A 22843-nucleotide genomic window follows, 5' to 3' on the forward strand; every position below is an offset into this window, starting at 1 on the left:
GGTTAGGGAACAGAGCTGTTCATGGGGATCACACAGGCCAAAGCCCCTGTCACCCCAGCACCAAAGCCCTGCCCAGCCGAAGGGCTGCTCCAGGGCTGCTCCGGGCCCCCGGCCATGTTTCTGTCACAACATGCACATCTCCTGAGCCCCTCATTCTCGTCGCATGTTCTGCCCTCCTGCACGAGTGAAGTCGGGGAGTCACGAGGACCGGTCCCAGCCGTGCCCGCCCTGTGGGTATCCGACGTGGCATGCGGCCAACGGCTGGCACGGGCTGACTGCATCTTGTGTCTGCTTTGCCAAGGCCAAGGCCAAGGCCGTGAGGTTTTTTCCCTGTTTGCTTCTGAGCGTTTTGTCGTTTTAGCTCTTACATTTCGGCCTGGGACCCACTTTGAGTTACCTTTTATGTAGGATGGGAGGGAGGGGTCCCCCTGTATTCTTTTGCACGTGGGGAGCCAGTGGTCCCAGCACCGTTGGTTGAAGGAACGATACCGCTCCTCACTGAATGGTCCTGGCTCCCTTGTCGAAGATCCTTTGGTCGCAGTAGACATGTGGCTTCATTTCTGGACGCTCAGCTCTGCCCCCTTGGCCTCCATGCCTGTCCTCAGGCCAGTACCGCCACTCGCTGGATTCGTGTAGCTTTGTAGGGACTTGATTGCAGTGTGTGAGTTGTCCTTTGTTCTTTTTTAAAAAATATATATTTTATTGATGTTTTACAGAGAGGAAGGGAGAGGGATAGAGAGTCAGAAACATCGATGAGAGAGAAACATCGATCAGCTGCCTCCTGCACACCCCCTACTGGGGATGTGCCCACAATGAAGGTACATGCCCAAGAATCGAACCTGGGACCCTTCAGTCCACAGGCCAACGCTCCATCCCCTGAGCCAAACCGGTTAGGGCTCTCCTTTGTTCGTTATCAGGGTTGCTCTGGCTACTTGGCGCCTCCAGCAATTCCTTGTGAATTTTAACATCAGCTTGTCTATTTCTGCAGAGAAGCTGGCTGGGGTTCCCATGGGAATCAGGCCAAGTCTAGATCATTTTGGGGAGTGTTGCCGCCCTAACACCTAAACAACATTGACTCTTTGGTGACCCCTTCCAGGTGGAGCTGACCTACCCAGATGGCAGCCCGGCCGAGGGGGTGACGGTCCAGATCAGGGCGGAGCTGACCCCAAAGGACAACATCTACACCACGGAATCCGTATCCCGGGGAGGGCTGGTGGCGTTTGAAATCCCCTCCATCCCCACATCTGCCCAGCATGTGTGGCTGGAGGTGGGTGAGTCCCCGGAACCTTGTCATTCAGCCAGCAGGCATGGACTCAGTGGGCCGGGCATGCCCCCTCCCCCGAAGGAGTTCAGTCTGATGGGGGAACCCAGCGTGGGAACAGATAACTCGGCTGTCCCAGGGCGAGGCGAGAGGCTGCTTCTGGGAGGCGGAACAATATATGCAGAAGCCCAGAGAACCACCATAGTGCAATTGGGTCCTGCAAGTACCCAGCCAGGCTGAGCCATTTCAGAAAGATATGGAGGAGGGAGCCAACGGGGTTAACCCCCACCTCCCAGGGGTGCTTGGGGCTTACCCAGAAGGTAGTGTCAGGGGACAGAGTGATTTGAATTTTGACCCCCAGCAGCTGCTCCAGTGCCCATAGTGGGAGGTGGCGGGGGCACCCCAGGTGGGCACATGAGAGATGATGATGAGAGGGCACCAAGTTTGGAGCTATTGAGGTAGAATCAGTAGGATTTGGTGTCCGATGGGTAGAGGAGGGAAGAGCAGGAGAGATGGAAGAGGGGGTCCCGGCTCTGTGACGACCCCATGACACTGGGATGGTGAGGACAGGGGGTAGCTGAGAATAAATATGTAGGTGGGAGCTGAAGACACTTGTGTCCCCTGGGGCCAACACATCCTTAAAGATTTTAAACCACCAAAGCCATAAGCTTGGGGGTCCCCAGGTCACTCACACTTTTTACCAACTGGCTGTTCCTGCTGCCCCCCTATCTTACAAACTACAAGCTTGTTTGTTTGTTTATTTATTTGTTAATCCTCACCTGAGGATATTTTTTTCCATTGGTTTTTAGACAGAGTTTAAGGGAGAAAAGGAGGAGGGGGTTGGGGGGGGGGGAGAGAGAGAGAGAGAGAGAGAGAGAGAGAGAGAGAGAGAGAGGTGGTGGGAAAGACACATCAATTGGTTGCCTCCTGCACACACCCTGACCAGGGCTAGGGATTGAACCTGCAACCCAGGTACATATCCCTGACCAGGAATTGAACTCATGACCCTTTGGTGCACTGGCCAACGCTCTAACCACTGAGAACACCGGCCAGGGCTGTTTTTTATTTTTAATAATTGAAAGACATTCCTTTATTTCCATTAGTCCTTTAGCAAGTAAGTAGCTGCAAAGCCCCCAAATGACTCAAATATCAGAATTAGCCAAATAATTTTCTCTCATAGCTACTAGTATATATTTAAAATTAGCTTTTTCCCCATGGCCAGTATGCTCAGTGGTGAAAGCATTGGCCCGCACACTGAAGGGTCACTGGTTCGATTCCTGATCAGGGGCATGTACCTTGGTTGCAGGTTCGATCCCCAGCCTGGGTCAAGGAGCATACAGGAGGCAATCAATAGATGTGTCTCTCTCATATCGATGTTTCTCTCTCTCTCTCTCTCTCTCTCTCTCTCTCTCTCTCTCTCTCTTTCTCTCTCTCTCTCTGTCTCTTTCTATCTCTCCCTCCTTCCTTCCCTCCCACTTTCTCTAAAAATCAATGGAAAAACTATCCTCAGCTTAGGACTAATAAAAAAAATTAGCTTTTTTTCAAAAATGTTATTTTACTGGAAAGATACTCTATTCTATTACCAAATACTGCTTAGGAAAAAGTCTTTAATTCTTTTTTTTTAAAGCAGAACCAACTTTAAACACTATCTATTTTTATTGAGATATAATTGACATATAACATTATATTAGTTTCTGATGTATAACAGTGATTCAATATACTTACACATTATGAAATGACCACTACAGTAAGTCTAGCTAACATCCATCACCACATACACCTTCAATATTTTTCTTGTGATAAGAACTTGTAAGATCTACTCTCTCAGCAACATTTAAATATACAATACACAATTGTTAACTATAGTCACCATGCTGCACATTGCATCCCCAGGACTTAGTTTGTACTGGAAGTTCTTACGTTTGGCCATTACAGTTTTATTATAGTAGCACTAGAGGCCCGATGCACAAAATTCGTGCAAGAGTAGGCCTTCCATCCCCTGGCTGCTGGCACCGGCTTCCCTCTGGCCACTGGCAGGCACCCAGGACCTGGTCTAATTAGCATATTACCCTTTTATTATTATAGATAATACAAGTTAGGACAAAGCAAAGAGAGAGATCATAGGGCGAGAGCGGGGAGGGTCCCAAATTTGAAGCTTCTTGTGCCATCACCATGGAGTCGGGACCCTGGCTCACCCACATGGAATGACAGACACAAAGAACAGCCAACCAGGGGCTCTCACTTATGCTATGGTGTCCACGGATTTTGTTGGGGTCTCATGATGTAGGTGCCACTGATTGAATCATGGGCCCTAAGACTCAACAAAGTCTCCTGCTACCTCCCCTCCCGGGAGGTCAGGCTGAGATCACGTGGCTCAGATCCCCAACCCTCTAACCACATGGTTGGTCTTTCTGGTGTGGCTGTTCCCATCCCGAGTCGTCTCGTTAGCAAATGTTATCAGGGCCCTCCATGCACCACGAGCTCCCAGGAGCGGGACCGAAGCTGCCGACGTCTTTATTCTTTATCACACATGAGTATTTTCATTTTTATCAAATTGATTGGAGTGACATTGATCAACATGAACATATAGGGTTCTATGTTACAAGATCTGTATATTGCACCACACATAGGTCTGAAACTGCCCCCTCTGACGTCGCCCTTGTGTTAGCCATGTTTTTTTAGCATCCAGTAAAGGTGCCAGCCCTCAAGGAGCAATAGTGGTGTAGCCACCGGGACCTGGAGGAGGCAGGAGAAGGGCCGTGAGCTGCAGGCGGGGCGGGTCCAGAGCCCCTGGGATGCTGTCCGCACAAGGGGCCCTCCCCTCGCTGCCCTCTCCCCGGTGCTCACTTCCCATGCAGCTGATTCCCTTTAGAAGCCACCTGGCTGCTGGCGAGCCTGGGAGGGGCGGCGTTCCCTAATAGGTGGTGGAACTGTCACCCAGTGGCCAAGTGGGAAACCTGTTCCTCCCTTGCCAACCCCCAACGCCCTGTGGCCAGTCTTGGACACGTGTTTCCCACAGAGCGGGGAAGAACAGGCTAGCCACACTAAACGCCGTTGACTGAGAATCGGGGAGGGGGTTCCCCAAAGGGAAATTAGAGCCTGAGAGGGTCTTGCTACATGGCTGGACAGGCACACGCATCCCCAAGATTCCCTTCCTACTCCAGCCACCCAGGCCTTGACCACGCACCCTCTCCTCCTCAGGCCAAGGTGACGGCACTCAATGGAAAGCCTGTGGGGACCCAGTACCTGCCCAGCTACCTGTCTCTCAGCAGCTGGTACTCCCCAAGCCAGTGCTACCTGCAGCTGCAGCCGCCCGCCCGCCCCCTGCAGGTAAGGCTTCCTTCCGGTGGGCTTGTTCCCGTGCCTCCAGGGGCCTGCACACGCCCCCCAGGGCCAGTGCTGATGCCGGTGTTGGAGCCCCCATCCCTCCAGCGATGGGGTTTTCCTCGGATCGCATGCCTATGTGTGATGAGAAGGGCCAGCCCACTGCCAGCACTGGCACCTGCTCACTCAGGGAGATGCGCCAAGACTCCCTCTCTCCTGACAGCAACTGCAGAGTTTGGGGGGTCCCCAGACTATCCTCAGGTTTTTCAATTTCAAGGAGGAGTTCACAGGCTCACTCCCAGCTGTTATGCTCACAGTTATGGTTTATTACAGTGAAAGATATAGATTAAAACCAGCCCAGCCCTAACCGGTTTGGCTCAGTGGATAGAGCGTCAGCCTGAGGACTGAAGGGTCCCTGGTTTGATTCTGGTCAAGGGCACGTACCTTGGTTGCGGGCACATCCTCAGTTAGGGGGTGTGCAGGAGGCAGTTGATCAATGTTTCTAACTCTCTATCCCTCTCCCTTCCTCTCTATAAAAAATCAATAAAAAATATTTTTAAAAAATCAGCCCAGAAAGAGGCAGGGTCCAGGAACATCCTGAAGGTGAGCTTCCATCGTCCTCTCCCCACAGAGTCACAGACTGTGTTACGTTCCCAGCAAAAATGTATGACCACATGCCTGGTGTCCTGCCCACCAGGACACTCATCTGAGCCTCAGCATCCAGAGTTTTTATGGGGGGTCAGTTTCATAGACACAGCTGGCCACTGCATGGCTGGCCTCAGTCCCAGCCCCTCCAGAGGTGAAGCTGGTGTGGCCCAAGACCGTAGGTCAACAAAGACACGTATTCGGCAGGACACCTCAGGGGCTTGGAGCTCCCCTGTTAGGAGCTGAGGGCAGAGGCCAGCCGTCTCTTTGGACCAAGTTAAATCTTTACTACCCGACGCCTCATGGAGAGCTCCCAGGATGGCATTTCAGTGCACCAGAGCCCCGTTTGTAGGGCAGCAGTGAGGCTGCCAGGGGGACATGGCCATAGCCAGGACCGGACACGGGTGACCCGCCCTAAGGCCAGCACCCCTGCCTTAGCCTTCCCAGCCCCCCTGTCGCCCCAGGGTGGCCGCCTCCCAGTGTGGGCCGTGGCGTTGGTGCCAGGCTGTGGGTACCAGCAGGGCCAGCCACGCCGTCTGTTTCCCGCAGGTCGGGGAAGAAGCCCGTTTTTCCGTGACGTCCACGTGTGCCTGCAATCTCACCCTGCACTACGAGGTGGCTGCACGGGGCAACATCGTGCTCTCCGGCCAGCAGCCTGCCCACGTCACCCAGCAGAGAAGTAGGCGGGCAGCCCCGGAGAAGCCGATTCGCTTAACACACCTTTCGGAGACAGGTGAGCTGGCTGCAGGCTGGAGGTCCCATTCCTCCTTCTCAGCCATAGAGACGGGGACAGGTGCCCCGGAGAGAAGGGGTAACCAGACACCGCCAAGAGGCGAGCCTGCCTCAGGGCGGAGGGCCCGTGTCCCTAGTGAGACGGGGCTGGGGCCAGGATGGCAGGGTGGCCAGCTGCTCCAGGTGGAGAGGTCCTTACTGTGTGTCCGCAGGGGATGGGGCAGGTGGCAGTAGGCGGGGCCCTGCACTGGCCCACACTCTGCTATGGTGCCTCCTGCCAGCCCCCTTCAGCCTTTGCCCAGGCTGTTGCTGCACCTGGGAGTCCTGTTTTTTTCTTCTCCTTGACTCCATGTGCTCCTCACAAGACCCACCTCTGTCCCAGGGTCTTCCTCCTTTTCACAGCCCTTTTTCCTAAAGCAGGATCTCCGAAGTGGGGACTATGGGAGCTCGAGGGCAAGTCATCCTCGTGGTGGGATGTCCTGGGCACCATAGGGTCTGAAACAACATCCCTGGTCTCCCCCAACCAGATGTCAGTAACAGCCATCCACACGCAGTGACAACCTAACAATCCCAGACATCACCCATGTCCCTAGGGAGAAAAGTCACCTTGGGTGAGAATCCCTGAGATAGGTGGATAGATTTATAGATAGATGGATAGATAGATAGACAGATAAACAGATGATGGAGGAATGGATGGGTGAATAGAGGGACAGACAGATGGATGTATGGAAAGAAGGAAGGGAAGAGAAAAGCATGATGGATGGATGGATGGATGGATGGATGGATGGATGGGTAGATATCCAAACAGCCAGCTGGACAGACTGACTGACTCATGGATAGATTGATTCATAGGTAGATACATAGATTCATGGATGGATAGACTTATAGATAGATAGGCAGGTAGACAAATTGATTTATGGATTGGTAGATAAATAGATATAGATAGATAGACTCATGGGTAGATAGATGCATAGATTCATAGATAGACAGACAGGAAGACAAGGTCTCCTCTCCCGTGCTAAGTCACTTTCTCACCCTTGGCCCTGCTGGTCTTTAAGGTGGATCTTTCTCTGCCCTGTGCACTGCAGGGTGTTGATCAGTATGCCAGCCCCACCCACTAGATGCCAGTAGCACCGCCAAGTTGTGACAACCACAAATGTCCCTAGACATTACCGCATGGCCCCTAGGGGGCAGCATCGCCCTGGGTGAGAGCTGCTGGCCTGAGTGGGGCTCTAGGCACTGTTCACCTTCGTCCTCTGGGGCTTTGCTTCCCTTCCCTCCGGGAGCCTGAGCCAGCCCCTCCCTGCGCTGTGCAGCCTGGGCACTGGTGGGCCCACCGGGGAGTGCTGGCTCCCCCACCTCTCCCATCTTTGACTTGTCTTAGCGCCCCCTCCAGCCCCAGCAGCTGAGCTCAGTGTATGCATGACCTCTCTCCAACTGGCCGTGACCCCCAGCATGGTCCCCCGCAGCCGCCTGCTGGTCTTCTATGTCAGGGAGAATGGAGAAGGGGTTGCCGACAGCGTCCAGTTCACTGTGGAGACTTTTTTTGAAAACCAGGTAGAACATCGGGATCCCAACGGGGTGGGGGTTGGGGGGACCCCAGGGTGTCAATCGCCATCCAGGGCTGGGAACCCCAGGGTGTCAATGCGGGGTGGGCTGTGCACAGCTGCCACATGGTGGTGCCACAGGCAGGGCTTGTAAGGGCTGCCCTGCCTTCAGGAATAACCAGAACCTAAGTTGCATCTTAGCTGGAGCTTCTCCAGAAGTCGCCCAGGCAGGGATTTGCATTCAGCACACACAGGGAAAAGCTGTTCTCTACCCCACTGGGCTCCGACCTAAGGGACACGGCTTAGGCCCCAACAGCAGGCTCAGCCGGCCCTCTCCCTGCACCCTTCACACCTGGCCGCAACACGCCCTCGGCCAGCGCCTGTCTCCCATGCCCACCTCCCATCCTGTGCACAGAATGTCCCAGTTGCACCAGCTTAGCTCCTATCACTCTGCCTTCCCCTTGTGTCCTCGCCTGGATGGCTGGGCTAGCGAGGACCAAGGCGGGAGAGGGTAAGGGGGCAGTTTGGGAGGTTTGGGCCAAGCTCCTGATTTCTCTGCTGTGTTTGGGTCCAGGTTTCACTGACGTATTCGGTCAATGAGACCCACCCCGGGGAGGTTGTGGACCTGCGGGTCAAGGCTGCCAGGGGCAGCTGCGTGTGTGTCGCTGTGGTTGATAAGAGCGTCTACCTGCTGAGGTCTGGTTTCCGGCTGACTCCCGCCCAGGTGAGTGCCGGCTTCCTATTCCTCCCCAGGGGTCGCTTGCTTGTCAGCAAGTGAAGAGCCCGGTGTGAACCCACATACCCTCTCTCCATGGGGCTCATTCCTCAGCGAACCCACCCCTTGTCGCTGCTTCTGTGCGGTTAAAAGATCTTGGAGTCAAATTCAGAAGACCTTTGCGGCGTGACTTTGTCCAGGTCTCACCTCTCCAGCCTCAGTCTGCCCGTCTTTAAAATGGGCCAGTGCCACTACCAACCTAAAAATAGGAGGAATTTCAAAGTGAGAGGCAACAAGCATGTATTCTAGATCAATAAGAAGAGCTACTAGGGACTCACTGATTCCGGGAGAAGCCCAAATAGTGTCCGGTTAGGGGACAAAGGCAAAGGGTGTTTACGGGAAAGGGAAGGGGAATAATTACATCAGTAGGAGGAAGGCATTTCTGTTGGTGCGGGTAACATAACATAGTGATGCTAATTGTAGACGGTTTTTTAATCTTTTCAGCCTGGTAGTCCTCAGGCTGGTAGTTATAACTGCTTTCCTGTCACCTTTGCAAACAGTTCTTGGCGGCACAGTGTTGCTTTAGGCCTCGTCCACAGGTTATCTTGCCCGGTTTTCTCATTCCAAATGTTGGAGGCGTACGTCGTGCAAGGCAGTTCCTCTGGCGTGGCCGCTCCGGCTCCGTCTTAAAGGGCTCCCTTTATATTGTGTTGACCACCACCAGTGCCGGTCCCCTAGGCTTGTCTTCAGTGATGTATGTGAAAGGAGGTTGAGACGGGAGCACGCCAGGCCCATGCGAGCCAGCTTGGGCTGGAAAGAAACCCTTCGCTGACTGACCCCCACGCCCCGCTTGCCTGTAGGTTTTCCGGGACCTGGAAGATTACGACGTGGCTGATGCCCTCAGGGTGTCGTGGGAGGACGGACCCCCCTGGTGGGCTGGGCTGGCCGCCCGCCGCCGCCGCCGCCGGCGCTCCTTCCTCTTCCCCTGGCTCTGGGGCGTCACCAAGGACTCCGGGTTTGCCTTCGCCGTAAGGAGGGGTGGTCTTGGAACCCACTTCTGTGCTCTTCTCATTTTGAAACAAAGGGTCTTGGGGATACAGAGTTGGGTGGGGGTGGAGGCTCCCAAACTCGTTGCTGCAGAACTTGCGATTCTCCCCAGTGAAAGCTCATAAGCGGACCCCCCCACCCCCCCCCCCACCCCCCCAGTCTCCGCCAGTGTGCAAGGCAGATGAGAGCAGAGCGGTTCTCAGCACGGACTGACAACTTGAACTTGGTAGGGAGCAGTGATGTTCAGGTGCTTTGCTGGAAGGAAAACCTTCACATGGGGAGTAGCTGGCTGTGTTCTCAGGTGGTGGGTTCACCTGCAATGACATCTGTAGCTCCCATCCACCCCCTCCTTCCTGCCTACAAGGGCAGGGCTGGTGCTGGCAGCCGCACGTGTACAAGTGTCAGTCTAGGTCAGGCTGGGAGCCCACCTTACCTGCTGATGGTCTCCACGTGAATGCGTGTCCCATCTGAAGGTGCTTTTCTTCCCGTTTTAAAAAGGCACCCCCCCCCCCACGCCCCGCACACACACACCGTTTTTACTATGGATTTTCCATACATTTGGAAAAGTTGAACAAATTTATAAATACCTGTATACCTACCACCTAGATCTCACAATTAACCTTTGGCTGTAATAGTTTTAAAAATTATCTTAAAAACGACATATATAAAACATATGCAGTATATTTGAACAAATGACTTATCTTGCTATGTTAGCTAAAATATATTTATTACATATCTCTCTATACCTATAGATCTATGTTGGAACAAATGAAGTTTCAATTACGTGCTTGTTGAATGACGGGAGATTTGAACCCCTGGGTCCTGGAAGCTTTGGGAATTAGGAGGTGCTGTTTCTGAGTCAGAGTAACTAGGTTTGCATTCCTGTGCACAAAGCAGAGTCGGCCAGACCAGGACGGAGCTTCCCCTCAGTCCAGTTGTCCCAATAATTAGCAGAGTGATGAAGATAATTGTGACAGTCACTGGCCCTTGGTCTGGATCAGGCACTACAACAATTGATTTTCTGTGTGTGTGTGTGTGAAAGCCACACAACAGGAAATTTAACCATTTCAAAGTGAACAATTCATTGGCCTTTAGTGTATTTGCAATGCGATGCAACCACTACCTCTATCTAGTACCAAACCATTCCCATCACCCCAAAAGGAAACCCCATCTCCATTCGCAGTCACTCCCCATGTCCCCTTCCCCACCCCTGGCAACCAGCAGTCTGCTCTCTGTCTCTCTGGATTTGCCTGTCTGAGCCACAAATGTATCGGCCTTTCCTCTATTCTGTCCTGGATGGCCACTGGGTGCCATGACCCCCTCAGTCCATGTCACCAAGCCTGCTGCAGGGCCATGACACAGAAGCAATGTTGGGTCAGTGGCCTCAGGGTGATGAGAACTGTTGGGGACGTTACATCCACTTCCCCACTGTGGGTCTCTTGTTGTCTGTTGTCTAGGAAACAGGACTGGTGGTGATGACTGACCTGGTGAGCCTGAACCACCGGCAGGATGGTGGCCTATACACCGACGAGGCTGTCCACACCTTCCAACCCCACACAGGGAGCCTGATGGCAGCGGCATCCTCCAGGCAGCCTCCCAGGTAATTGCCGCTGCCTCGAGCAGGGTTTTCTAACTTCACCCTGTTGACATCTAAGGCTGTGGCTAAAAAAGAAAAAGAAAAAGAAAAACTAACCCCTCCCCAACCCCCCCCAAAAAAGGCTGGGGCCAGATCATTCTTTGTGGTGAGGCCAACCCATGCACTGTAGGGTGTTGAATAGCATCCTGGCCTCCACCCATTAGATGCATGTAGCTTCAATTTCCCCAGTTGTGACAAGCAAAAATGTCTTTAGGCATCACCCATTGTCCTCTTGGTGACAAAAATCACCACTTACCTAGTGGGCTGCGCACTGAGCATTCAGCTCTACCCTTCCCCGTTTTTAGCCACGTTACAGTGCATGGGTTGGGGTTGTAGAGAGAGGATGGTCCATCAGAGGAGAAGGATCAGGACAGGGAAGGAAGCTGAGGCTTAATCCTCCATCTCCCAGAGATTCTGCTTAGAAAATTATATTACCCTTTTTCTTTCCCCTGCTTCTTTTTCTTTCTCAAGTTGAAACCAAATAATTACTTTTCAGTCTTTCTTATTTTAACTCTAAATGTTTAAGCCTTTTGAAGGCTATGAATTTCCCTCAGAGTACTGCTTTGGCTGCACCTGAGTTGTTCTGTAAGTATTTCCATTATAGCTCAGAATATTCCCTTTTTCAGCTTGAATTGTCCAGAAGTTTTTAAACTTTTCAAGTAATTTTTTTATGTGTTTTGTAAATTTGTTTCAAATGTGCATCATATCCAGTGAGCATGGTCTGCATGATATCCATTGTCTGGTTTTTATTTTGGAGACTGACTATATTGCCAGTGTTTGTAAATGCTCATGTCTATTTGAATATCCTAATCCCTATCATTGGGTACAGGGCTCTCTATGCATACGTGTATCCATATCCTCTATATCAGCGGTTCTCAATGTGTGGGTCGCGACCCCTTTGGCAGTCGAATGACCCTTTCACAGGGTTTGCCTAAGATCATCCTGCATATCAGATATTTACATTACGATTCATAACAGTAGCAACATTACAGTTATGAAGTAGCAACGAAAATAATTTTTTAAAAAATATATTTTATTGATTTTTTACAGAGAGGAAGGGAGAGAGAGAGTTAGAAACATCGATGAGAGAGAAACATCAATCAGCTGCCTCCTGCACATCTCCCACTGGGGATGTGCCCGCAACCCAGGTACATGCCTTTGACTGGAATTGAACCTGGGACCTGTCAGTCTGCAGGCCGACGCTCTATCCACTGAGCCAAACCGGTTTCGGCTGAAAATAATTTTATGGTTGGGTCACATAAACTGTATTTAAAGGGTCAGAAGGTTGAGAACCACTGCTCTATATCCTTACTCGTCTTTTGTTTGTTTGTTTGCTAACTTATCAATTACTGAGAGAGAAGCATTCACATATCTTCCTCAGATTTGTGGCTTTGTCCCTGGAGTTATGGAAACCTTTATTATACGAAGGTGATGTTTTCTCTTCTCTCCTGTTTCCCCCTTTGGCCTTTCCTTTCTGCTCCCCTATTGCCTACCTGTTTTTTCTCCCACCCTCTTCATTTCTTTGCTTCTCAATCACGGGCCGGCCAGCCAGCTTGGGAAGGGGAAGGGTTCCCTGAAGACTTTGCCTCCCCACTCTCTGGATTGAAGGGCATATGAGCTGAGACAGGGGAGGCAAGCCTTGGATGCCCTCTTCCCACCTCTCCCTCTGAGAGAGGGCACACAGCCGAAGGGGGCCAGGAATGGGGTCGATGCAGTCAGCAGTCCCTCAGTACCTGGGTCTCTCCGGAGACCCTGAGGATGGGCCCCCGGCTCCTCAGCCCTTTTTCTGAACCGGAAATGGACCAGAGGGCCTTCCGCCCTGGTGGGCCTACCCATGAAAGCCCTCTTCACCTTTCAAGCGTCCTCTGCCTAAACTGAGAGCCTTCCCAACGCGCCAGCCCCCTCTGCAGTGGCTGCTGGGTGCCTGGGTCCCCTGGGTTCTTCCTGCTTGGGTCACTCATTTAGCAGGAGTAGGGCAGGCCCACAGGATCTTAGCTTCCAAATTCCAAATCAGGGCGCGGGCAGACCAGGCTCCTCCTGCAGTCGCTTGGAGGCACACGGAGGCATTTCTGGGATGTGGTTTGGGTGAAGGAGGCGAGTACCTGCCCCTCAGGCTCCACCAGTCAGCCACTACCCCAGGGGCCTCGAGAGCTTGGCCTGGAAGCAGCCTTCTGAACCCCAAAACCACAAAAGGGTAACTGCAAATCCCAATGCAAAAGGCACAGGAAATGCCTTGAAAAGCAGGTGTTCTGTGCCTTTTTGTAATTGGATAACATTCTTAGTCCGAGGACAAGATGTTTTTTTAACCGTGTGCCTGTGGTTAAAATTTTTTCAAACAGTGTGAAAGGTTATACAGTGAAGCAGAAGTCTCCCATCTCCAGAGTCCCTTACTCCCTTCTTAGAGACAACCATGGCCGATAATTTCTTAGATACCCTTCTAGAATTTTTGGGTGCATATATAAGGATTTAAAAACAAACATAAATGGGAGAAGATTACAATACTGTTTGTACCTCCCTTCTTTAAGTCTACAACAAGCCTTGGAGACAGTCCCTATCAGTCCATACGGTATATGCTTATCTCTCTCTTTTTCACGGACATATAATGTTCTGCTGTATGAATGTGTGTCATGTGATTAACCAGCCCCCTGCTGATGGAGATTCCAGCTGTTTGCTAATTCTCACAGGGCTGCCAGGAACTGCTCCATCTGTCTGTCTGGCACAGGTGTTTGTGGGTATTTCCAGGGTGCATTCCCAGGAGAGGTATTGCAGGTTCAAAGAATGTGACCATTTTTTTTAATTCTGAGCCATTTTGCTAAATTTCCAGTTGGGCTTCTTAATTTTTTTAAGTGAAGGGACAGCCCTCAGGGAAGGTGGACTGTGAGGCTTCTGAGGATGGACCGATGAGGAATGGAGTGGTTGGGGTGGGGAAGAGCTCCATGTGATGCTGCAGAAAAACAGGGCAAGCCCAAGGGGAGGGTCTGGGGTCGTCCCTGCGGCCCTGCTTACTTTCCAAATTCCGAATTGAAGCTCTCTCATTTTAAGGTGACTCTGCCAAGCCTTTGATGCCTCACTTCTAGCCCTCATCAAGTAGAACGTTAGCCCTGCCGAGTCAGAGAATTAACCTGTTACGTCTTAATGGAGTAGAATGCTAACCTGCCAGGTAACAGAATGAAGTGATGACCATGGAACTTTAATTACTTCTTTTTTTCCCTCCATAGAGCAGAGAAGAGGAGACGGACCTTCTTCCCGGAAACCTGGATTTGGCACTGCCTCAACATCAGGTACAGGAAGACTCCCTTCCTTTGCCGTCTCTGTGGGCCTTGCCGAGGCATTCACATAAGTCCAGGTGTTCCCCGGGGGTTCGCCTGCAGCTCAACACCCACCTCTGAGTGAGACCTGGGCATCTTTTTCTAACACATAAAACCCAAAGCCATGAAGTCAGCCCTGAATCCTGCTGCAGCCTCTGACATCTGCCCATGACATTTATAAAATGTAAGGGCTCTGTGCCTCTCACCGCTCCCTCTTGGGGTAACTCTGTCCGCCCTGTTTGCGTAACGAGCCCATTAAAACGATTACAGTTCCCTGGAACATGAACTCGACCCCACCTACCTCCTCCTCACTTCTCAGAGAACTCGGACTCCTGCCCAAAAAACAGGCTGCTTTTCTCAGCACATTTCCTTCCCACCTTTTCCCCTTTTAGTTCTTGAAGCAGCAGTGCCCTGGCAGATTCCTGCCGGATGCCATCGGCTTTTTTCTTGCAATGCTCAGCATGAGACCCCAATGGCACTAGCAGAAGGTAGTGTGGCCCGCCCTGAGAAGCCAGTGTGGCCTGAAAGTTCAGACCCCGGGCCATCGGGGGGCCGCCTCCTGAGCCAGGTCCCCCTTCTAGGCACGAGGTGGCACCAGGCACATGGCATGCGCTCCGTGCAGAACCGAGCTCGCCGCCAGGGTTCCTGGGGCTGCTTCCACAGATGTGTGTGTGCCCGTTGTGGGAAGGCTTAACTCCTGGTCAGAATAGATCAGATGATTGCATTTTGCTCTGGGACCCCAGACTTAAGATGCGCTGTCTGGCCATCATCACTCAGTTATGTACCTGCTTTCTGGGTGCTAGGTGATGTTTTTGGTGCCAGGAATGGTACCAAGACAAGGGGTGATGTGGTACCAGTCCTGGCACCAATCCTACCGAAGCTTCACGTTCTCACGACGGGCTGGGCATGGGGCTCCAGAGGCGGAAGAGGAGCCCTTTGGAGAAGCTGGAGAGGCGCCCAGGGCAGGTGGAGCCCGAGCTGAGTCCCACAAGATGGACAAACAAGAAAGGGAAGGTGTCCAGGTGGCAGGACCAGCGTGGACAAGAGCTGGGGGCGGGGAGGGGTGGTGGGTTTCCACAGGTTGGAGTGAGCTGGGAGGGCCTGGAGGAGGGGGTGTGTGGGGGTGAAGGCAGATGGGCTGTGGGGGGGAATGTGGAGAGCCACATAGGGTTGCAGCCAGGGATTTGAGACTTGAGATTTGAGGTGCTCCCTCCCCCTCTGTTGGCTGTGACCATACGAAGCCATGAAAGTTCTGCCAGCTGGGAAGAGGCTGGGCTTGAGTGGTGGAGGGGGTGGCAGCGTGTGACCCTCACAGAAGGGACGATAGGTTCGCAGGCACTGCGGGGCCTGACGGGCAGTGTGGCCTCTGCAAGCTGCAGCCTGAGGTGTCTGGCTGCCCCGCGAGGCCCACCTGGGTCAGGCTCCGGAAGTGGACAGAGGTGGATGGGCAGGTGAGGAGCAGCAGCCTGGCTCCCTGCCAGCCCAGGTGTAGTTCCGGCTTCCGTTCTCAGGTTTCTCCTCGGGTTAAAGGTTTTATTTTCCGACGAGCTCTTTTGCACCAAATGCCAAGGCAAATCGCCAAAGGACATCCTGGAACCGCAAGGGAGACAATAGGGTTTGTCCCCAGAGCCATCCTAGAGCGATCAGTGTGCCCCTGGCGGGGGCAGGGGGGATCTGGGGCGGGTTTGAGCAGTGCTGTCCGATATGTAATTTCAAACCTCCTAGTGCCATGTCAGAGGGGTAAAAAGAAACAGGTGGAGTTCGTTTGAATTACGTATTTTACATATGCCCCAAATACTGTTGTGTCATGTGATCAATTTAAAAATTGTTAAGGCTTTTTATGTTCTTTCTTTCCTTTTGTGGGGGGGTTACCGTATCAGTTTCCTGGGTCTGCGGTAACACATGATCACAAGCCGGGGGACTTAAAACAATAGAAATTTATTCTCTCATGGTCTGGAGGCCAGAAGTCGGAGAGCAAGGCTTCGGCAGGGCTGAGCTCCCTCCGGCAGTTCTGGGGGAGGACCCTTCACTGTCTCTTGCAGCTTCCGGAGGCTCTGGGTGTCCTTGGCTTGCGGCCATATCACCCAGTGTCTGCCTTGCCTCCCCATGGCCTTTCCTTCTTATAAGGACGCCTGCTATTGGGTTAGGGACCACTTACCCCAGCATGGCCTCATGTTAACAGCTGCAAAGACCTGTTTCTGAATAAGGCCACATCCACAGGTACCAGGGGTCAGGACGTGGACACACCTTTCTGGGACTCACAAGCATGTCCTAAGACTCCCTCGATTCAGCATCTTCCCCCCTAAACTGGGCGGAACATGCACTGCTAAAGTTTGTGCCTCTGAACCCGTATTTTGGGGGCCTGTGTCCCTATGGGCTGTCATCCTAAGAGCCATTCACATTTCTGATCACAGTGAGTCGGGGTAGAGGGCGGCCCTCTGCTGTCACACGCTCATGGTGTCTTAAATGATTCTCCCCCAGCTGCAGGGGGTACCTCCCTGGGCTTGGGCCGTGTGGCTCGAGTCATCTGTCCCCACCTCGCCGCTGCAGCCTGGCCCCGGAGAAGGGCCCAAAGGTTGTCCGTCTTTCCGCAGCGACCCGTCTGGCGAGGAGACGTTCCGTGTGCAGGTCCCCGACTCCATCACCAGCTGGGTGGGCGAGGCTGTGGGTCTGTCCCCGGCGTGGGGCCTGGGCATCGCCACGCCCTCCTTGCTGAAGACCTTCAAGCCCTTCTTTGTGGACTTCACGCTGCCCCCCCAGGTGGTCCGCGGGGAGCAGGTCAAGATCCCGCTCAGCATCTACAACTACATGGGCACCTGCGCTGAGGTACTGAGCCCGCCCCACAGCCCTCCTGTTGGGGGGCAGCACCCATGATATCAGAAAGCGGGCGGGTGGGGTCGTCCGGGGGGGATGTTGGAGGGGGCACAGCATCTTTGCTATCAGGGGAGCAGGGGAGAGATGGGGTCATCCTGGGGAGGCTGTGGGGTGAGCATCTGGGATATTGGGGGGGTATGGGAAGCGGGGCCATCCTGGGGGCCGTGGGAATAGCATCTGGGATATTGGGGACACAGGGTGGGGACTGCGGGGACGGCCTCTGTGTTGTGGAGGAGGCAGAGGCAGGATGGGGTCGGCCTCTGATTCACCAGCCATCGAAGCTGGGGTGGGGCCGGGTGGGGATGTGTGCCTGGCGGAGGGGGGTGGGGGTGCGCATGCCACGGAGCCACCCGGCCTGACTCCGGGCCTGCATGGGCCTCTGGAAAGGGCCTGAGCGGACATGGTGGTCCCTGTCGCAGCTGTGGCAGCAGGAAAGCCATCGGATGCACATGAACAGGCGCAGCTGCAGCATCAATCTTTATTTCTGGACACTGAAATGCATACACCCGTCTGGGGGGGGGGGCGCGCCGTGGGGGCCACAGCTCCGGAGGCCAGAGTCCAAGGTCAAGGTGTGGGCAGAGTGGGCTCGTTCTAGAGCAGCGGTTCTCCACCTGTGGGTCGCGACCCCTTTGGCTGTCGAACAACCCTTTCACAGGGTCGCCTAAGACCATCCTGCATATCAGATAGTTACATTATGATTCATAACAGTAGCAACATTACAGTTATGAAGTAGCAACGAAAATAATTTTATGGTTGGGTCACATGTATTTAAAGGGCCAGAAGGTTGAGAACCACTGTTCTAGAGGCTCTGAGGGACAGTGGCTCTGAGCCCATCATGGCTCTCCTGGCCGCTGGTGGCTGCCGCAACCCTTGTGTTCCTCTTGCCTGTGGCTGCGTCTCTCCCATCTCTGCTCCTGTCTTCACGGGGCCACCTTCCCTCTGTGAATGTCTGCGTCCAAATGCTATAAGGAAGGACCCTAGTCATGTCGGATTAGGGTCTCATTGTAATTTGATGGCTCTGTTTCCAAATAAGGTCACAATTACAGGTAGTGGGGGTTAGAGCATCAACATATCTTTTTGGGGGACACAGTTCAACCCATAGCAGCTCTGCTGGAGGAGTCTGACCTTGGAGGCTGGGGGATTTCAGAACCTGGTGACAGGGAAGGACCGCAGGTGAGGTGGAGGGGCCCTGCAGGGCCAAGATCTGGTAGGGGCACAGTGGGGAAGGGGTGTTTGGGGGGCTCTGATTTAGTGCAGCTTGGGGAGGCCAGGGGCCCCCATCCTCCCTGACCTTGTCATCTTTGAGCCCCGTCTCAGCCTGGATGCCAGCTGGAGGGTGAGAGGAAGGGAGGCGAGGAGGGCTCCCCATGGTTAGAGGCAGCTCTCGGGGGCAGCGATTGTAAACTGGGGCCGGGGCGGAGCGGTAAGCGGGGCACAGGGTCAGGGGTCCAGCTCGGTGTCAGCCTCACCCCGGCCAGCTGGGCGCTGGGGACACGGCTGGCCTTCTCCAGGCCCTGCCCAGGTGCGCAGTGTCCCCCAAGGCTTCTGGCTTATTTCACACGGACAACAGAAGATGTGAGCTGTGGCCCCAAAACAGAGACACTGTGGAAACCAAGAGACGTTACTCCCCCCAAACAGACTGCTGGCTTTTCCTGAAAAATGAGTTCGTCTGTCGAGGGAGGGGTTGGAATTTGTGAGCTGAAGGGCGCCGAGGCTGCTGGGGGCTGGGGCGTGGTCTCAACACACCTGCGCCTCCCTTTCCTCAGAGGAACCCCTGGGCTTTAGCTTGGCTACGCTACCAGCCGTTCTGCCTCAGGTTTCCTATCTATAAACTGGGTGTGCGAGTTCAGCCTGGTCCCGCTCACTCCCACAGGCTCAGTGGTTCACTGAGTTCTGTTGCTTTAGCTCCTAGCAGGGCACCTGCACCCACGAGGTACTTCATATCTGCTGGCCGGACAAGCAGATGTGGAGCGAAGAGCCTGTCCTAGATTTGGGGTTATAGAGACACATGGTGCACACGCATGCGCACGCAGAGCTGTTAGGATGCTGTAGACCTGGTGGTTGGAGCGTCTCAGAGGGCTGCTCTGTGGGGCCTGCACGGGGAGCGGCTCATCACTCGATGCCCCAGGGTGGCTGTGGAGAGGTGGCCCTTGAACTGGTCTTGGTCTGGGGGGAACTAGTCCTGGGGGATTTGGGGAGCTGAGGGGGGACGGGGGCTCCCAGCAGGACACTGCGAGTACTGGTTCTGGTTAGAACTGGAAAGGGGGCTCCCAAGGAGGGCTGGCAGGCTGACGGTGGCGCCGGGTGGTGGGGTGTGCTGGGGGTCGCACAGACTCCGGGCACCATGAGCCCACCCCCTGCAGGTGTATGTGAAGATCTCCGTTCCCAAGGGCACCCGGTTTGTCGGGCATCCCGGCAAGCGTCATCTGACCAAGAAGCTGTGCGTGGCCTCTGGGGAGACGGAGCCCATCTGGGTGGTCCTGTCCTTCAGCGACCTGGGGCTCAGCAACATCACAGGTGAGGGCCCTGCTCTTTGGGCACCCCCTTTCAGGCCACCCAGGGGCCCAGGCCCTGCCCACAGGCATGGGCAAGGTGTGCGGGGTGGGGGGAGCAGGTTCAGGGAGGGCCCTCCTGAAGGGCAGGACAGCAGCTGGGGAGGCAGGCCAGAGGGAATGGTCAGAAATGGGGGAGGCGACCCCTGAGGGTGGGGCTTGAGGCCTTACCTGCTAGAGCCGGGTTCTTAAGGCACCAAACCAGTGTAGCACACACGTGTGCATGCATGCAGGTACAAACACACACACATGCATGCACACAAACGCACGTATGCACAGACACACGTGTGCACATGCACATACACACCATGCAGCTTTCACATGTGCGTGCATGCGCACACATACATGTGCATATATGCTACAAGGGGGCAGGACAGCTCCCTGCTCTGAGAGCAGCATTGAGCACTCAAATCTCTGCAGCCAAAGTCCTGGCTTACGGAGAAACGAGCTGCTGCCGGGACGGGAAGCCCAGCAAGCAGGCCGAGGAGAGCTACGCTGACAGGAGGGTCCCCGCCGGGAGGGACCACACCCGGCGCAGCGTGATCGTGGAGGTGAGCCCGCGCCCCCGCCCAGGGCGCTTTCAGGGCTCGGCTCCCTAGGACCTCCCTGGTTTCTTTCAGCAGGGGCCCCTGGGGGCCCTCGGGACCCTGGACAGGTGAGGGCCCCTCGCCAGAAGGCTGCAGCATCTGGCCCCTCTCCGTGGCGCAGAGCAGGCTGTGGCGAACCAGCCTGGGATTCTCTAGGGAAGCGTGGCCCCCGCTTACTAGTTTTGTGGAATGAAAGCGGTGCTGAGAGTTGAGAGGCCCACGGGGCTGTGCTGGTCACGCCGAACTCTGAGGGGCATTTGTTGGGTTGAGTTCTGGGTGCCTCCTTTCACGCTGTCTCCCGCTGCGTGGGAGCTGTGTGTGGAAGGGGCAGAGCCGGAGCACGGGCGGGAGAGACAGGAGACAAGGGGTGCTTGGACAGACAGTGGGATGGGGAACCTGTGCTGGCAGACGCAGGCCTCCCCTTCTGGGTGCTGAGGGACGTCAGGTGGGGCCTTCGGTCACGGCAGCCTTCAAGGCACAGTGCTCCTACCCCGAGAGGGACGCTGGGCTGGCAGCCCGTGAAAGAGGGTGGCCAGGAGCGCCCGTGGGGGCGTGGGGAGCACGACAAGTCCAGGATTGGTTGGTGAGTTTGTTTGACTAGAGCCCAGGGAAGGGGGTGGGAGCCTCAGTTCCCCCCCCCCCCCCGGGCCTGGGAGGTGGGCAGCCCAGTCCTTGTCTGTGTACCTGTGAGGTTGGCATCACCCTGCAGTGTCCAGAGCTGGAGCGGCTGCCCTGGGAGGGCACGGCACCCTCTCCTGACTGCCAGCCAACGCTGTTTCCCCATTTCTCTGCTTCAGCCCGAAGGAGCTCCCCGCACCTACACCTACAGTGCTTTCTTCTGTCCCAACGGTGAGTCCCGGGCCCACCCCGCTGAGGACTTCGGCCCTTCCCCCTGCAGTGTCGCAGCTCTCCAGCTGCTAAGTAGACAGCCACCCTCCCTGGGGGCTGAGGACCCAGCAGCAGAGAACTGAGATGTTCTGTCTGGGGACAACCATGAACCAGAGTGAGGGCTGGGCACCTGCCACACAGGCAGTGAACGTACGCAACTGCAGACTGTTGATGCCAACGAGAAAAGTGACCGTGGGCGGGAGTAGAGCCCAGGGCCCAGGGAAGGGGTGTTAGGGTGGCACTGAGGAATTAGGGAGACCCAGACCTTGGCGCAGCAGGGGAGGACATGGGAAATTAAAGTGAGTTCTGGGGTCTACCTTGATGCCCCTTAAATTAGCATTATGCCTGGTTAGAGCGTCATCCCGATATGCCAAGGTTGTGGGTTCAATCCCTTGTCAGAGCATGTACAAGAATCAACCAATGAATGTGTAAATAAGTGAAACAACAAGTAAGTTTCTCTCTCTCTAACCCACTGAGCTACTGACCAGGGCTCTAGCACCATTTCTTGAAAAGGCTTTTCTTTCTCTGTGGGATTGCCTTCACAGCTTTGTTGAAAGTCAGTTGTTCAGACGTGTGTGTGTGTCTATTTCTGGACTCCCTGTTCTGTTCCATTGAGGATTTGTCTATGTTGACAGCAAAGCTACACTCTTGTGATTCCTGTAGTTTTATTTTATTATTTTAAGAATTTAAAAAAATATATATATATATTTGCCCTAGCTGGTTTGGCTCAGTGGATAGAGCGTCAGTCTGTGGACTGAAGGGTCCCGGGTTCAATTCCGGTTCAATGCCTGGGTTGCGGGCTCGATCCCCAGTGTGGGGTGTGCAGGAGGCATATTTTTTTATTGATTTCAGAGAGGAAGGGAGAAAGAGATAGAAACATCGATGATGAGAGAGAATCATTGATCGGCCGCCTCCTGCATGCCCCCTACTGGGGGGCGGAGGGATTGCAACCCAGGCATGTGCCCTGACCGGGAATCAAACCATGACTTCCTGGTTCTTAAGGCTATGGCCAACCATTGGGCCACACCAGCCGGGCTATTCCTGTAGCTTTAGAGTCTCAGTGTCATATGGGGTGAGTCCTCCAACTCGATTCTTTCTTTTTTTTTTTTTTTTTTTTAAATATATTTTATTGATTTTTTACAGAGAGGAAGGGAGAGGGATAGAGAGCCAGAAACATCGATGAGAGAGAAACATCAATCAGCTGCCTCCCGAACATCTCCCACTGGGGATATGCCCACAACCCAGGCACATGCCCTTGACCGGAATCGAACCTGGGACCTCCCAGTCCGCAGGCCGACGCTCTATCCACTGAGCCAAACCGGTCTTGGCCGATTCTTTCTTATTAAAGTTGTTTTGCTTCTTCCAGGTCTTGCATTTCCATGTAGAATCAGCTTTGCAGTTTCTCCAAAGACCCTGCTGGGGTTTTGTTGGGATGATATCGCATCTGTAGATTAGTATCTTGAAATATTGTCTTCAGACCCATGAACATATCTGGCTCCCCACTGACTTGGGTCTGTCTTAGTTTCAGCAGCATTTCCAGTTCCCAGGGCACAGGTCTTGTGCATCTTTTGCAGGAAGTATCCCTGAGAGCACGTCTTCTTTCCTGTGCTGTTGGCAAAGCCGTCGTTAAGCCAGCAGCAGCCATGCCTCTGCAGCTGCTGGCCGAGCCACAGTGAGACCCACTCCCCATTGTCCCCATTCTCGGCTCCAGGAGCAGGCACAGTGAG

At 54.1% G+C, this 22843-nt stretch overlaps 1 protein-coding gene across 1 annotated transcript in view; it reads left to right on the forward strand.

Annotated features, from left to right (window-relative positions):
* The window catches only part of CPAMD8 (C3 and PZP like alpha-2-macroglobulin domain containing 8), a 63190-nt gene that overhangs the window by 20985 nt on the left and 19362 nt on the right, over nt 1-22843 (forward strand). Inside the window, exons 12-23 of the mRNA XM_081092820.1 lie at nt 1097-1267; nt 4463-4591; nt 5780-5963; nt 7347-7519; nt 8084-8233; nt 9085-9252; nt 10729-10871; nt 14126-14188; nt 16810-17041; nt 19453-19606; nt 20062-20192; nt 21026-21077. Coding sequence (XP_080948946.1) covers nt 1097-1267; nt 4463-4591; nt 5780-5963; nt 7347-7519; nt 8084-8233; nt 9085-9252; nt 10729-10871; nt 14126-14188; nt 16810-17041; nt 19453-19606; nt 20062-20192; nt 21026-21077 — 1750 coding nt within the window. The remainder of the gene's footprint in view (nt 1-1096; nt 1268-4462; nt 4592-5779; nt 5964-7346; nt 7520-8083; nt 8234-9084; nt 9253-10728; nt 10872-14125; nt 14189-16809; nt 17042-19452; nt 19607-20061; nt 20193-21025; nt 21078-22843) is intronic.

The sequence above is a fragment of the Myotis nattereri genome (assembly GCF_964212035.1).
Source record: "Myotis nattereri genome assembly, chromosome: 5".
Classification (NCBI taxonomy): Eukaryota; Metazoa; Chordata; class Mammalia; order Chiroptera; family Vespertilionidae; genus Myotis; species Myotis nattereri.